A 14,103-nucleotide genomic window follows, 5' to 3' on the forward strand; every position below is an offset into this window, starting at 1 on the left:
AAAAAGGGGAGAAAAACTTATTGTACCTGCATTTTTAGTGTACTACCCTCCGATGATCCGTTAGAAAAGTGCTCACCATCTATCACATATAAACCTTTTTAAGCAATGCCAAAAAAACTGTTAAATGTTACGATTGTACAAAAAGAATTAAAAAATACCTCGTATATATTTTGAATATATCGACGGATTCACAATTGGGTTGCACTAATTATGCCTCCGAAAATGCCTACTTTTCGGCCTTACTGTTTTTATTAAAGGAAAAAGTACTCTAAACTTGCAAAGTAGACATTCATTTTAAGTATTTTTAATATGTATAGTTATCAGTTATTTATTATTCATTTCGATATCTATTGCATTCATAAATGGTTTTACTCATTTCGATCTATGTCTATTGTATTCGTAGAAGAAAAAACATCGCTAATGTACGATAATATGTTTTTGTGCTAATCAATTATTATGCGAGATATGACGTCCTTTATTTTGTGTGATTGCGTTCGTTGATCGACAATAGTATTATTACTTTTTAATCTTGTCTCTAATATAGTTACTTTTCGTAAATTATAAAACCAAAATCTATACTGTAAAAAAAAGTCATAGGAAATTTACCACAGAAGATTCGACTACAGAAAATGGTTGTTACGGGATTTCGACGTTATTTTTGTACCTAAATCTGTATGTGAAAAAAGTATTTAGTAACTGAATTGCTTCAATAAGCAAAAATATTAAAAAATTATACAAAAGAGTATATTATACTACTATTATTACATCTATTAATATTATATTTCGATTAAACACAATAGGTATTTAAAACTATAGAAAATTAATCCTATCTGTGAATTTTCAATTGTTTTTGTTATGATATTAAATCATATCTTCAAATAAAATTTGTTCCAAATCTATTTCTATATATTATTTCTTTTCAGATACCTAGTATATTATAACTGAAAAGAGTACTTTTATTGTAATTTACTGAAAAAATGTTTATTTCCGTGATACTGATACATATGACATTCATTCACACAGAACAGCTATATTGTACATAGTACGATATAGTTTATCTACAGGCAGTAATAGGCGCAAGTCATACACGCTTGCACATTCACTCTGTCCTCACACAGCACATTGCAAAACCTGTAACGCGAATTACACAACTGCTTATTCCATTATATGTAATGAAACATACAAAACAATTAATTAAAATAAATTAACGCGCAGTATCTTATGTGGAAACTAGTGAAGCTACTCTCGGTAATAAAATTCCTTCAATTAGATATATGTTCTTTTATCGAGAAGATTAAAATCATGACTGTTATGACAAATACGCTATAGTACAATACATAGATTGATCTCCACAGTCATGTATTGTTTACTTCTGATGTAACTTAATGGATAACAAACGTTCGTCGATCAGTCTTTTATACTCGACATATCAACGACGTATTAATCTCTGCAACATTTGCATGAGACTGTATTAATTCAGTCTAAATTAGGACGAATACAAGTACTGATCATATTTTAGTTAAAGCTCATCTTTCAGATCTTCTTCATCACCTCCGGTTGGTGGAACTCCACCACCTGCACCCTGATACAATTTGGCAATAATGGGCTGAACAATATCCGTAAGTTCTTTCTTTTGTTTCTTATATTCTTCTGGATCAGTATCTGGATTCTCTTCTAACCATTTAATTTTTTCTTCGATAGCTTCCTCCATTTTGGCCTTGTCGGAATCGCTAACTTTTGAGCCAAGTTTCTCCTTATCAGCTAATTGATTTTTCAAAGAATATGCATAAGATTCGAGTTCATTGCGTGCTTCTACTCGTTCTTTTAATTTTTTGTCGTCATCGGCAAATTTCTCGGCATCCTTTATCATCCTTTCTATATCATCAGGAGTAAGACGGTTTTGGTCATTGGTAATAACAATCTTTTCCCGATTTCCAGTTCCCTTGTCCTCAGCAGATACTTGTAGAATACCATTAGCATCGATTTCAAAGGTAACTTCAATTTGTGGTATACCCCTTGGTGCTGGTGGGATGCCAGTAAGATCGAATTTACCCAGAAGATGGTTGTCTTTTGTCATTGGACGTTCACCTTCGTATACTTGGATAGTTACTGTATGTTGATTATCAGACGCAGTAGAAAAGATTTGCGATTTCTTGGTCGGAATCACGGTATTCCTGTAAACAAATAAAAAATACATTTTTTATACAAACAATAAAATTATGCAAACAAATAAAATTATTTATATACATAAACATAAACATGAAAGATAGCGAATATTTTCTTACCTTGGAATGAGTTTAGTCATCACACCTCCAACAGTTTCAATACCCATAGTAAGTGGGTTGACATCTAGAAGTACAATAGCATCTGTATCTTGCTCTCCAGAAAGGACACCAGCTTGCACAGCAGCACCATACGCGACGGCCTCATCAGGATTAATACCCCGTGACGGCTCCTTGCCGCCAAAGAATTCTTTAACTAATTGTTGAACTTTGGGAATTCTAGTGGAACCTCCAACGAGTACAATTTCATCTACATCTTTCTTATTCATGTCGGAATCTTCTAGTACTTTTTGTACAGGTTTCAAGGTACTACGGAAAAGATCCATGTTCAACTCCTCAAATTTGGCACGCGTTAAAGTTTCGGAGAAGTCTTCACCTTCGAAGAATGATTCAATTTCGATCCTCACCTATGACAAGATAAAGATATAAGTTATACAAATATTATTCATAGATATTACTAAATCATTTTCGAGCAAATTATAATGAAACATACTTGGTGGCTAACACTGAGTGCTCTTTTAGCTTTCTCAACTTCGCGACGCAATTTTTGTAAAGCTCTACTATCCTTGCGAATATCTTTGCCTTTTTTCTTCTTATACAGTTTGGTAAAGTGATCCATTACACGTTGATCAAAGTCCTCACCACCTAAATGAGTGTCACCGTTTGTTGCAACAACCTCAAACACTCCATTATCAATTGTAAGCAAACTGACGTCAAAGGTACCACCACCCAAGTCAAAACTAACACGTTCTTTCTCCATCTTTCTTATCCAAACCATAAGCAATTGCTGCAGCTGTAGGTTCATTGATGATTCTCATAACGACAAGTCCAGAAATAGTACCTGCATCTTTAGTAGCCTAAATAAAAATAATCACTTATTTACTTATAGTACTAGTTCAGTACTTATTTTAATACATATTTAATCACTAATATCCTAATAATTTGTTCTCTAAACTACATATCTCATATTTACCTGTCTCTGGGCATCGTTAAAATAAGCTGGTACAGTAACAACAGCATGAGTAACTTTTTTGCCTAAGTATGCTTCTGCTGTCTCCTTCATTTTACCAAGTACCATAGCAGAGATTTCTTCAGGTGCGAACACTTTTTCCTCTCCATTAATTGCCATTCTTATATGTGGCTTGCTATTTTTCTCAATTACTTTAAATGGAAAGAACTTGATATCACGTTGTACAGTAGGATCTGACCATTCTCTACCAATTAATCGTTTGGCATCAAAAACTGTATTCTCAGGATTTGTGGTCAGTTGGTTCTTTGCAGCATCTCCAATTAAACGTTCACCATCAGCAGTAAATGCCACATAGGAAGGTGTAATTCTGTTTCCTTGATCATTGGCTATAATCTCTGCCCTTCCATTTTTATAAACTCCAACACTGAAATAATTCATTCCTCAATAAACTTTTCCATTAAACATCTATATGTATATATGTCAGTATTAAATGTTATTTAAACTTAATTACCAAGAATATGTTGTGCCTAAGTCAATTCCAATGACAGTCCCAATATCTTCCTTCTGTTTCTCTTCTTTTGTAAAAACAAAAGTTACTAAGCCTAGGAAAAATAGAGCTTTAACTCCCTTCATGTTTTTTCATATAAATGCTCTTCTGTAAAAGAAATATACAATTCCTGAAATTTGTACTCTTTAAATGCATAAATTATTTAATATGTAGTATTTTGATATAACCTTGCAAGTTTGCGTTTAATTGTTAAAAAATATGACAAAGAACATGAATTATTGGTACATAGAAAATTCTAGTACCGACGTAGAAAGTATAAAAAATTATCGCATAAAATTAATGCAATAAAAAAGTAAGCACTATATAAAAATTTAAGCAATATTAGGTAACAGCATCATTATTTGTAAATGTAGTTAACAAGAATAATAGATCATGAGTAAAATCATTAATTCGTATAACGTTTCATTTCGGCAAACATATTCCGCTAGCTATTGTATGGTACATTATAATTATAAGACATTTAAAATACGTTCTTTTACATTCTGTTAGGAATTGAAGTTAACGATGTAATAATACTTTATGCGTTTTAAAGAAATTTGTGAAGGAATTCTTTTACTTAGAATAAAATATAAAAAAAACCGCAATATTTTATAACAAGACGTGGCAGATAATGAAGTGTTCTTAGGGTTCTATGAAGCTTTAAACGTAACACCGTTTTCGATTTATTAATATTTATATTTATCTAAATAATATTTGGCTATATTTGCTACTTACCAGATTAAATATACGTGCGCCTCTTTCTTCTTTTTGTAAGTAAAAAACTTGATTATTCTCAGCACAAAATTACCGAACAACACGAATAACCAGGAATGACTGACTACAGGCCTATCTCAGTACCGGGATATTAACAAGCTGAATACGTCGTGGCCTACGTTGATTGGTCTCAAAGCATCCGTACTAAAGGAAAGGCGCATGTTGGTTGGTTGAACTACATACAGTTGGCTGCTATCGATAGGCCCACGTCACAACGGTACCGTACTTCTGGAAATTTCGAGTACTCTTATGATTGGAGGAATCAATGCTAAGAGAAATTCATGTAACACGCGAAAACCATATTCATTCACTCGTTGTCATATTGTATATTAAGAAAATATTCGTATACTTAGAACGTCTGTTATATATAAAGATCTTTATTGTTTTTTTATGGATAGATATTTAACTACATTCTAATTATTCTTTACATAAAATGTCCATAAAAATGTATTTATATATTTTACATTTATTCGTCGATTTATCCTTTTCATTTATTAGATATTTTTAAAAAGATCTATTACGTATAGATATTATAATCTCATCATCATTAATTGGAAAAAATAATCCTTTGATATGATAACCTGAATATCTAAACAAAAAGAAGACTCCTTTCTGTATTCTTTGTTTTGACGAACGTTTTATGTTTCGACGTTTTATGTATCTACTGCAACGTAATGGAATGTAACGGTAACGAGACTTCTATTTTACATCAATTAACTATGTACATCATTTTTTTTTCTTCTATCATCATTGGAACATTCAGTCGTCATTTCATCGTTTTATATCAATTTTATGAAATAATGAACAAAAGAATGTATAAATATATTTACTTTATTTACCACACCAAATATTAATATCATATGTCATGTATATTTAATCTTGCATCAATGTCCTCAAACATTTAATTACATAATTACTCATATTAATATTTACTTTTTGGTTGTAACATATCTAAAATTAATGGTGTAAAATATGTTATAATACAATCAGCACCTGCTCTTCTCATTGATAAAAGAACTTCTTTTAAAACATTCTCTAAATTTATTGCACCATTTTGAGCACCATGATAAAGCATTGCATATTCTCCTGAAACCTGATACACAAACATTGGATACTCTGGATGTGCATCTTTTGTATGTCTAACAACATCCAAGTAAGGTAAACCTGGTTTGACTATAAGCATATCAGCTCCCTCAGAAACATCTCTAGCCTAAAGGAAAATATGTATTTACTAATATTTAGAAATTAATAGATAATTAAAAGTTCAGAAAAGATAAAAGCTAACTGCCGCTCTAGCAGCTAATCCGTTACTTCCTGGAGGTAATTGATAACATTTTCTATCTCCAAACTTAGGTGCAGATTGCGAAGCATCTCTAAAAGGTCCATAAAATCCTGATGCAAATTTCACAGCATAAGATAAAATTGCAACTTTATTCATTAATCCAACTAATGCTAGTTTCTTTTTTATTGCACTTATCCTTCCATCCATCATATCAGATGGTGCCACAATTTGAGCTCCTTTGTAAGCAAATGGATAATAAATAACATCATTTATATATATTTTAAAAAAACAACAATCTTACCAGCTTTTGCATATGCAAGTGCAACTTCAGAAATTCGCTCAATACTGGCTTTATTGTTTATACTCCCATCTTCATTTAAAACTCCACAATGGCCATGGATAGTATACGAGCATAAGCATACATCGCATGCTATTAGTAGATTTGGAAACCATTTTCTTATTAATGGTACAGCTTGAATAATGGGATTCTGTGCACTATCTGCATTACTTCCAATATGATCCTATTAAAGATATTGTTTTTTTAATTACTTTACTTAGATCCTTTATGTAAAAGGTTACCTTCTTCAAGTGTTTTGATACTCCAAATAATAATATTGACTGTAAACCTTTTGAAACCAATGGCTGTAACATTTTTCGCAAATGATTAATGCCATACCGATAAACACCTGGCATGCTAGCAATGGGATCTTTAGCATCTTGTTCATCCCTGTAAATATGCACCTTCTATATACAAAATGAAGCTTTATATAAAATTATTAATTAGACGTTAAAGTTTCCTTGCTTCATATCTCTGTACAAATTTTGAGAAAGCACAATTATGTATGTTTTTTAAAATTAATATAATGTTACTTGTTATACACTTATATAACAAGCAAAAAATTATTTTCAAATAACATCAAATTGACCTCAGGAAACATTTGACCCCTCTTTTCACTTATTACTTCCCATCTGTTATTTTAAAATGCAAATATTAACATATTTCATAAAAAATCTACAAGCAATAAGCATAAATAGACATGCTTACCATATATACGTAAATGAATAAAAGCGGTAGATATGAATTTCACTTACGTGATGAAGATTGGATACATGAGAGCATTAACCGTAATCTCTACATTTGGTGATTGCCATTGTCGTAAAACAGGATGAAAAATGCCACTGTGAAGAATATGCTTTGCTTCTACCTCTACCATTTTATTCCTGTACAATAAGTCTTTATTTATTTTAAATTAATTCCTGTTTCATAGAACATTCAACGGTTAAATTTCAACCTAACCTGTTTACTTCTCGTGGCCCAATTTAATCTCAGTTGTGCATGTATCGTTTTGCTATTATGCAGTATCTCTATCCTTTTGAATTTTATACAATGTATACTTTATTATTTTTTATTCATGAATATTTAATTTATTAATCTTATATTATCGTAATTTATAATTCTAATTTACTAATCTTATATTATAGTAATTTCATAGATTTAAAAAAACAGAAACATATTAATATAGAATTAATTACACTATGCTATCTTTATTGTCTCGTAAATATTAATTCTTTGTAAAAATTTTAATTCTATATTGAATAAAAACAGTTAAACCACTTACATATATTTTTCCCTCAACCGTACATATATTTTTCTGAAAACGGAACTGTAATATGAATTGCAAAATGATTGTCATGATGATAAGCCATCATCATCATGATATGTGATAATTCTTACTAAAACATTTGATCCTTCTATAAAAGTTTGTGATAATATTTTGCTGAATAATTATTTGTACATTAATTATATATAATTATTTGTGAATGTAAAAGCTATTACTTATATGTGTATGCGTAGAAACACTAAATATTATTTCATAATTACGCGCCAATAGTCCTTAAGTTTTCTATTTCATAGATTACACAGTCTATAGAAGAGATGATTTATTTGCAATAGTTGTCATCGTTATACTTTTTTATTATTTCACTTTTTATTATTACTGTAGTTTAGAAGAGACGTGATTTCTTTATCCGATTTTCTTTTTTTATGCGTTTTTAATTTAACATACTCTTAATTTCGCAATAACTTCCTGTTTAGGCTTACTTGTTTTCGATCTTTTCCCACTCAATTCACGCCGTTCGAATATTTTGGTTACTCACTGTACTTGAGCTCCTATTCTATATACTCTATAGTTTCATCTGTGTTTTCTTAGTCATATGTTTACGTTACGTTACGTTATATCTACACGTGCTTGTGAAGGAGAAGGTTGTTCACCTCTAGTTTTCTTTATTGGTAAATGTATTCAAGCTTAAAACGAAAAATTTGATAAAAACTAAAAGTATCAAGTAATTCATAAAGCTTTGAAAATGTCAAGGTGCATAATTGATAATCTAAAACGACAAGAAGACGAAGTCTTAGCAATTTCAAGTATTTATAGCAAGAATGAATTTTCTTATTGCAAAAATAATATAATATACTGCTACTATAACGTATTTGTTAATATCAGTGACGGTTTATTAAAACTCGAAAATGTTGATGAACAAAATTCTCACTCATTCCATCCTTATTTTATCAAATATTTGCCACCTATTAAAGTGCGCTTGGAACTGAGTGTTGATTATCCTACTAAAAGGTCGCCAAATTTTTGTATTATTTCTTCCTGGCTTTCACCTTGGCAAATATCTTTTATTTGTCAGAAATTAGATGAGATATGGCTGGAAAACAGTGGTCAAGAAATATTGTTTTTGTGGTTCGAATTTCTAAGGAATGATACCCTTCAATTTCTGAACATTAAAGACACATTAGATATTTCATTTATGTATACGACACATTGTAATTCAAATTCAATATTTCAAAATGATGTTAGAGCTGTATACAATAATTTATCTGGTGATCCATTACAATTTTTACTAGGTCATAATGAATATGTAGAAGAGATAGAATTTCAAAATAATTACTTTGAGTGTATTATATGTTTTGATAAACTTTGTGGACAAAAGTGTATAAAACTTAAAAATTGTGGACACATATATTGCAAAAATTGTATATCTGAATATATTACTATAAAAATTAAGGAAGATAATGTAAGTGACATTACTTGCCCTGATTTAAGCTGCAATCTTGATATTACAATTAATGAAGTTAAAAGACTTTGTCCAGAATCATTTTCACAATATGAAAAAGCTTTACTACGTGTGTCATTGAAATCTATGAAAGACATAATCTTTTGTCCGAGAATGTCATGTCAATGTCCATCTGTGAAAACTTATGATGACACACTAGGAATTTGTAGCAAATGTGACTATACATTTTGTACTTACTGTTATAAGGTATACGATTTTGTAATATAAAAAAGATAAGTACAATATAATAAATGCATACTACTTAAATGTATATTTTAAGGTATATCATGGGGTTGAACCGTGTGCTATGTCTTCAGATAGCAAATTAAAACTTATTGAAGAATATAAAAATGGTAGTAAACGTGAAAGAAAACAATTAGAAGCAAAATATGGTAGAAAACAGATACAAAGAGTTGCAGAAGAATATTTAACACAAGAATATATAAAAGTATGTATTAAGTTTTAACAATAGTAAACTATTTGTATTTGTAGCAGTTTTATAATGTAATAATATTGTTTACAGACAAATACCAAGTCATGCCCAAATTGTGGAACCATAGCTGAAAAAAATGGAGGATGCAACAAAATGACCTGCAATTATTGCCAAGCTTCTTTTTGCTGGCTTTGTGGAGAGCATATTAATACACAAAATCCATATGACCATTTCTTGTCTGGCAATACTAATTGTTATCGACAATTATTTGAGCAAGAAGAAAATATTTAACTATAACATAAAGAAGGAATATATTTTTATTAAATGAGAATTAGCATGTAAGTTCAGTTTAAATGTTATTGTATGATTAATTAAAATATATACAATATGTATAAAATAGAATATTTTACATATTTACTATTTTTAATGTTGTAAAGTATCTTTTGGCATATGAACCTCAACAGTAGCTTCTGTTACAAACTGTTCAGCGATAACAGAGACTGTTAATTCATCTCCCTGGCAATGTACTATGTTATCTAAAAATAGTTATAAATGTTATGAGACTTTTAATATTTTAAAGAACAATTAAAACTTACCAGCACATTCCTTATCACAATCTAACAGAGTACGTTTTTCAAAAAATCGTTCCACATTCAGTTCTATAAGTTTTAGGCCAAATATCCAATATCCAAGACCTCCTCCCAGTACAATAGCAATATTTATGTATACATTATATGTCATAATAGCTAACATTAAAAGATAACCGAGAAAGGTATGTACAAACCAATGAAATACTTGAAAACTCCACGTAGACCATTGCATACTAGTAGAACAATATATAACAGTAACTTATGGTAATATTAATCTGCTTCTATAATTTAATAATTTATAAAATATAATACCAATGTAAAGAAACATGTTTTCTAATAGATCTTGAAGATATTTTAGACAGTAAACAAGAATTCTCTGATATTGTTGGGCTTTGATTTTGTATAAGGGTTGAAGTACTTTGATGTAATTTAATTTGTAAAACTTTCATACCCTCGTATAATATTGCAAGTGCAAATAAACCTAAGCAGGTGCAGAAGAAACTGGAAGTTGTAGTAACATTATACTTCGGTAAAAGAAAGTTGCCTAAATTGTTTCCAAACCAAAACCACATATTCATCTACAAGTAAATTAGTACTTAATAGGATGATTGAAAAACACAATTATGAGGTTATACGTACTGTAATTAATCTTATTCTCTTTTAACATGTAGTGAATTTTAAGAAAATTATTCAAACTGATAAGAATTATAAATATAATTGCCCTCTACGTTCTAAATGGCACCTAGCTTTATCTAATTGTCCAGTAATGACTCAGTTGTATATTATTTACAGATAATACAGCTTAAATTCTATAAGCAGTTATAGTACTCTTAGCTTGTACGCAATTACAATTACAGTTGTCATTTTAATTGTATGTTTATCACAAATAATAATATCAAGTTACACCCAATATCGTATTAAGAATACATATACAAAATATACTATAAAATTTTGAATATAGTAATAGACATCCATATATGTATATATAAATAGAATATAAATAACTATCTATATCAAATGTGAGATACAATTGCAGTATAAAAATATTAGATCTAGTGAGTTTATTAATTTTATGTTGTTAAAGTTGCTAGGAAACAGGTCACGTGATACTAATATAATATGCGTATCGGTTTAAAATCTTTTTGATTGTGGACAAAGTTCTTATCGGAACCAAAGGAAGAGCAGAAAAATGGCGTGGTTTAACGCTTATATTCTATTTAATTGAGTGTCAGTTAAATAAAGCGTAGGAAATTTGCGGCTGAAGTAGTGTATTGGAAATACATTGATCGTTCATTGGTCAATGAAGTAGAGAAAAAATTGTTTATGAAAATATAAAAATTTGACTAAAATAATTATTATAAATATTAACATTCATTCAACAGGTAGTAAAATTTCAGTATCTTTATATAAAAAGTAAGGTTCTAATTAGAAAGGTTTAAATAAAAGAAGAATTTCTGAAAAGAAGCCGGAAGGTGGCGGATAGAATAAAGTACGGCAGCGCTATCTACATCGTTGGGACGAGCAAGCGTGGCTAATCAAAGCACCAAAAGGTAAGCCGTAAAGGCTGTTTATTTTTGGGTTTTCATTCGTCCTACAAGGTTTTTTCTCGAGTAATGTGCTTCCTGGCCGTGTCGGACTGTACATCGTGTTTGAAAATCAGTTGACGAAGCAGCAATGACCACGGAAACGTAGGTGAACCGCCGGATAGGCTGTAACGTCGAGCATCTTGCCTAGTAAAGTGAAAACTCCATTTGCTCCCCTCACCCTGATCTCCCCATACCTAGCCTTTCGTTGGCGCCTTTCTAACCAATTGCCAGGCGTGCACTAAGTACTGACGTCGTATGTACGTGTGGATAATATACGGAGATCTGAGAACTTTTTTGCGCACGTACCTTTACGCATTATATACGAATCCTGCGCTCCTTTAACGCGGTGATCTCTTCTACTTCGTAGGCTGATAGGAAAAATATTTCTTTCATTTTTTTTATTCATAGGAAAATGAGCAGTTCTGAGGAGGTATCCTGGATTTCGTGGTTTTGCAATCTTAGAGGCAATGAATTTTTTTGTGAGGTAAGTAATTTTTTTGTCATAATATTTCATTTTAATTGTATATATCTTGACCTAGTTCACATTTTTGAGGTTAAAAGTTTTAAAGTTGTTGATTATACAAAACAAATTCCATGTCTGTATCACAATTCCATATAAATTTTTATTTTTGTACAATATTTGATAATATTTACATTTCAAAATTCAATGATTTGGCAATTATATTTTATATTATATAAAATTGTTAATACAATCTTCTTATAGGTCGACGAGGACTATATTCAGGACAAGTTTAATTTAACTGGATTAAATGAGCAAGTACCACATTATAGGCAAGCATTAGATATGATACTTGATCTTGAACCTGGTAAATATATTATTTACACCATGCCAGAAAATATCAAAGTACTTTTAAGCTTGTTTCTATCCTGTAGATGATGAATTGGATGGCCATCCAAATCAGTCTGAATTAATTGAACAAGCAGCAGAGCTTCTTTATGGACTGATTCATGCACGTTACATTCTCACTAATCGTGGCATTGCTCAAATGATTGAAAAATATCAAGCTGGAGACTTTGGTCATTGCCCACGTGTATATTGTGAATCCCAACCTATGTTGCCTCTGGGTCTTAGTGATGTTCCTGGAGAAGCAATGGTTAAAAGTTATTGTCCAAAGTGTATGGATGTTTATACACCCAAAAGCTCTCGACATCATCATACTGATGGAGCATATTTTGGAACAGGGTTTCCCCACATGCTTTTTATGGTTCATCCAGAATATAGACCTAAACGTCCAACAAATCAATTTGTACCTAGGTAAGTTGAAATAAAACTGATTTCCATTTTAAAACATTTTTGCAAATGTGTATAAAAATTTGTTTGAATTTTAATAGCAAATATATAATTTTGTTAAAATTACGTAAAATAATATTTTTACAGGTTATATGGCTTTAAAATTCATCCTCTAGCATATCAGTTTCAACAACAGTCTGCATCAACATTTAAAGCACCATTGCGAGCTGTTAATTATAATAATGGAAAACGTTAAGAACATTGCAACATAGTCTAGAACATTTTTTCATTACTCAAAATACAATTCCTAATTTCGTCCCTAAGGATTAAATAAAATATTATTTTTTATATTGATCTTTACACATCTTCGCAGGGCGCTGAAATACTAATCGTTTTGTTTAATCATTCTGTAATTTAAAGTTTGAATGCGACACTCTAACTTTTCGGATTTTTCCACGGTATTTATAGCGTACCGAAAAGATTAAGAGCGATGTACCAAACTATCAATGTTCACCAAGCGCCATGTTCATTTTTATTTCAGCTTTAGTAACAATTTTCTTTCGTATCAAAAATCATACTTTTATGGTTATATCAATTCTGGTCGAATGAAACAACAAAAATGAAATACATACTTAAAATAATTAGTAGGGAGTAAGGATGCAGATGAGAATTATGATAAAGTGTATCTGTTTAAATGTTTTACATCTCCGTAATTGCTACCTACTAGTGTTTAAAACACAAGACCGATCTCGAAATACAGGAGCAGGTAGCAGCGGATATCGATTGTTTCTTTAAGCAAGAAAAACGATAATTATATAAATTGAAAATTTGTTAAATATAATTTAATTTAAATATTAATTAAGCTGCTTAAAAAAGCAATTTATTTATACATGATTTATCTTAATAAATATTAAGCTCACAGATAAATAAGGTATAAAGCAAATTTAAAAGTAAAGACTGTATATTATTCTATAAAATCTTGTTTTCTATCGCAATTCTTCGAAAACGTATTATATGCAAGATTTAGTGGCCAGAAACAAAATCTCAGAAATTTTCTGAATATGATATATATTTAACATAAACAGTGCATATTTTAATATAGTAAAATAAAATGATTAATACAATTTTTTTATTACAATTATTATAAGTGTTCAAAATTGTTATTTATGTATTAAACCAAATAAGTTATGTATTTTTAAACAGTAATTTTTTAAACAAATATAGTTAAACTAAATTAAAATTATTTAAAAGTAAGATACATACAAGG

The 14,103-nt window shown here is 30.1% G+C and overlaps 5 protein-coding genes across 14 annotated transcripts; 2 read left to right on the plus strand and 3 right to left on the minus strand.

Annotated features, from left to right (window-relative positions):
* Positions 1–954: 954 nt before the first annotated feature.
* LOC117240895 (endoplasmic reticulum chaperone BiP-like) lies at positions 955–4,679 on the minus strand. Its single transcript, XM_033506944.1, is given in 7 exon segments — positions 955–2,174; positions 2,286–2,689; positions 2,776–3,043; positions 3,045–3,139; positions 3,256–3,676; positions 3,764–3,907; positions 4,535–4,679. Coding segments are annotated over 6 exon segments (1,965 nt in total). The 5' UTR covers positions 3,886–3,907; positions 4,535–4,679; the 3' UTR covers positions 955–1,519.
* Positions 4,680–5,063: 384 nt separating this feature from the next.
* LOC117241215 (E3 ubiquitin-protein ligase RNF14-like) lies at positions 5,064–9,699 on the plus strand. 2 transcript variants are annotated; one of them, XM_033507253.1, is made up of 4 exons: positions 5,064–5,260; positions 8,767–9,182; positions 9,256–9,423; positions 9,499–9,699. In XM_033507253.1, exons 1-4 carry the CDS (start codon positions 5,248–5,250, stop codon positions 9,697–9,699), a joined length of 798 nt encoding a protein of 265 aa, XP_033363144.1. In that variant the 5' UTR covers positions 5,064–5,247. The 2 variants fall into 2 exon arrangements, with proteins under 2 accessions (XP_033363144.1, XP_033363098.1); XM_033507207.1 differs by lacking the exon at positions 5,064–5,260 and having other exon boundaries at positions 8,155–9,182.
* On the minus strand, positions 5,387–7,595 carry LOC117241350 (delta-aminolevulinic acid dehydratase). Of its 5 annotated transcripts, none has more exons than XM_033507357.1 (7): positions 7,475–7,574; positions 7,153–7,225; positions 6,948–7,076; positions 6,435–6,582; positions 6,157–6,376; positions 5,859–6,091; positions 5,422–5,783 (listed from the first exon to the last, which is right to left on the minus strand). In XM_033507357.1, exons 3-7 carry the CDS (start codon positions 7,067–7,069, stop codon positions 5,496–5,498), a joined length of 1,011 nt encoding a protein of 336 aa, XP_033363248.1. In that variant the 5' UTR covers positions 7,070–7,076; positions 7,153–7,225; positions 7,475–7,574; the 3' UTR covers positions 5,422–5,495. The 5 variants fall into 5 exon arrangements, with proteins under 5 accessions (XP_033363204.1, XP_033363248.1, XP_033363286.1 ...); XM_033507395.1 differs by having other exon boundaries at positions 7,498–7,508; XM_033507313.1 differs by lacking the exon at positions 7,153–7,225 and having other exon boundaries at positions 5,387–5,783; positions 7,475–7,595.
* On the minus strand, positions 9,612–10,975 carry LOC117241945 (high affinity copper uptake protein 1-like). Of its 2 annotated transcripts, XM_033508278.1 has the most exons (5): positions 10,638–10,975; positions 10,311–10,576; positions 10,005–10,231; positions 9,827–9,944; positions 9,612–9,699 (listed from the first exon to the last, which is right to left on the minus strand). In XM_033508278.1, the coding sequence occupies exons 2-4, from the start codon at positions 10,574–10,576 to the stop codon at positions 9,832–9,834; spliced, it is 606 nt and encodes a 201-aa protein (XP_033364169.1). In that variant the 5' UTR covers positions 10,638–10,975; the 3' UTR covers positions 9,612–9,699; positions 9,827–9,831. The 2 variants fall into 2 exon arrangements, with proteins under 2 accessions (XP_033364169.1, XP_033364245.1); XM_033508354.1 differs by lacking the exon at positions 10,638–10,975 and having other exon boundaries at positions 10,311–10,631.
* Positions 10,976–11,124: 149 nt separating this feature from the next.
* Positions 11,125–13,791, plus strand: LOC117241760 (casein kinase II subunit beta). Of its 4 annotated transcripts, none has more exons than XM_033507980.1 (5): positions 11,125–11,548; positions 11,993–12,068; positions 12,309–12,411; positions 12,461–12,860; positions 12,984–13,791. In XM_033507980.1, exons 2-5 carry the CDS (start codon positions 11,997–11,999, stop codon positions 13,090–13,092), a joined length of 684 nt encoding a protein of 227 aa, XP_033363871.1. In that variant the 5' UTR covers positions 11,125–11,548; positions 11,993–11,996; the 3' UTR covers positions 13,093–13,791. The 4 variants fall into 4 exon arrangements, with proteins under 4 accessions (XP_033363871.1, XP_033363965.1, XP_033364051.1 ...); XM_033508074.1 differs by having other exon boundaries at positions 11,378–11,686; positions 12,479–12,860; XM_033508160.1 differs by having other exon boundaries at positions 11,384–11,548; positions 12,479–12,860.
* Positions 13,792–14,103: the final 312 nt, after the last annotated feature.

This window comes from Bombus vosnesenskii, unplaced genomic scaffold (genome assembly GCF_011952255.1).
Source record: "Bombus vosnesenskii isolate JDL3184/JDL3185 unplaced genomic scaffold, Bvos_JDL3184-5_v1.1 scf7180000013262, whole genome shotgun sequence".
NCBI lineage: Eukaryota > Metazoa > Arthropoda > Insecta > Hymenoptera > Apidae > Bombus > Bombus vosnesenskii.

Coding starts and splice junctions, on each gene's coding strand:
- LOC117241215 (XM_033507207.1), top strand. CDS start 8,220: ATGTCAAGGTGCATAATTGATAATCTAAAACGACAAGAAGACGAAGTC. Junction 9,183..9,255: donor TTTGTACTTACTGTTATAAG/GTATACGATTTT, acceptor GTATATTTTAAG/GTATATCATGGGGTTGAACC. Junction 9,424..9,498: donor TAACACAAGAATATATAAAA/GTATGTATTAAG, acceptor TATTGTTTACAG/ACAAATACCAAGTCATGCCC.
- LOC117241760 (XM_033507898.1), top strand. Junction 12,069..12,308: donor GCAATGAATTTTTTTGTGAG/GTAAGTAATTTT, acceptor ATCTTCTTATAG/GTCGACGAGGACTATATTCA. Junction 12,412..12,460: donor GATACTTGATCTTGAACCTG/GTAAATATATTA, acceptor AGTACTTTTAAG/CTTGTTTCTATCCTGTAGAT.
- LOC117241350 (XM_033507313.1), bottom strand. Junction 6,583..6,947: donor ATGTATCCAATCTTCATCAC/GTAAGTGAAATT, acceptor GCATATTTACAG/GGATGAACAAGATGCTAAAG. Junction 6,377..6,434: donor TATCAAAACACTTGAAGAAG/GTAACCTTTTAC, acceptor TATCTTTAATAG/GATCATATTGGAAGTAATGC.
- LOC117241945 (XM_033508278.1), bottom strand. CDS start 10,576: ATGAATATGTGGTTTTGGTTTGGAAACAATTTAGGCAACTTTCTTTTA. Junction 10,232..10,310: donor AAACATGTTTCTTTACATTG/GTATTATATTTT, acceptor TTGTTCTACTAG/TATGCAATGGTCTACGTGGA. Junction 9,945..10,004: donor TTGTGATAAGGAATGTGCTG/GTAAGTTTTAAT, acceptor AACTATTTTTAG/ATAACATAGTACATTGCCAG.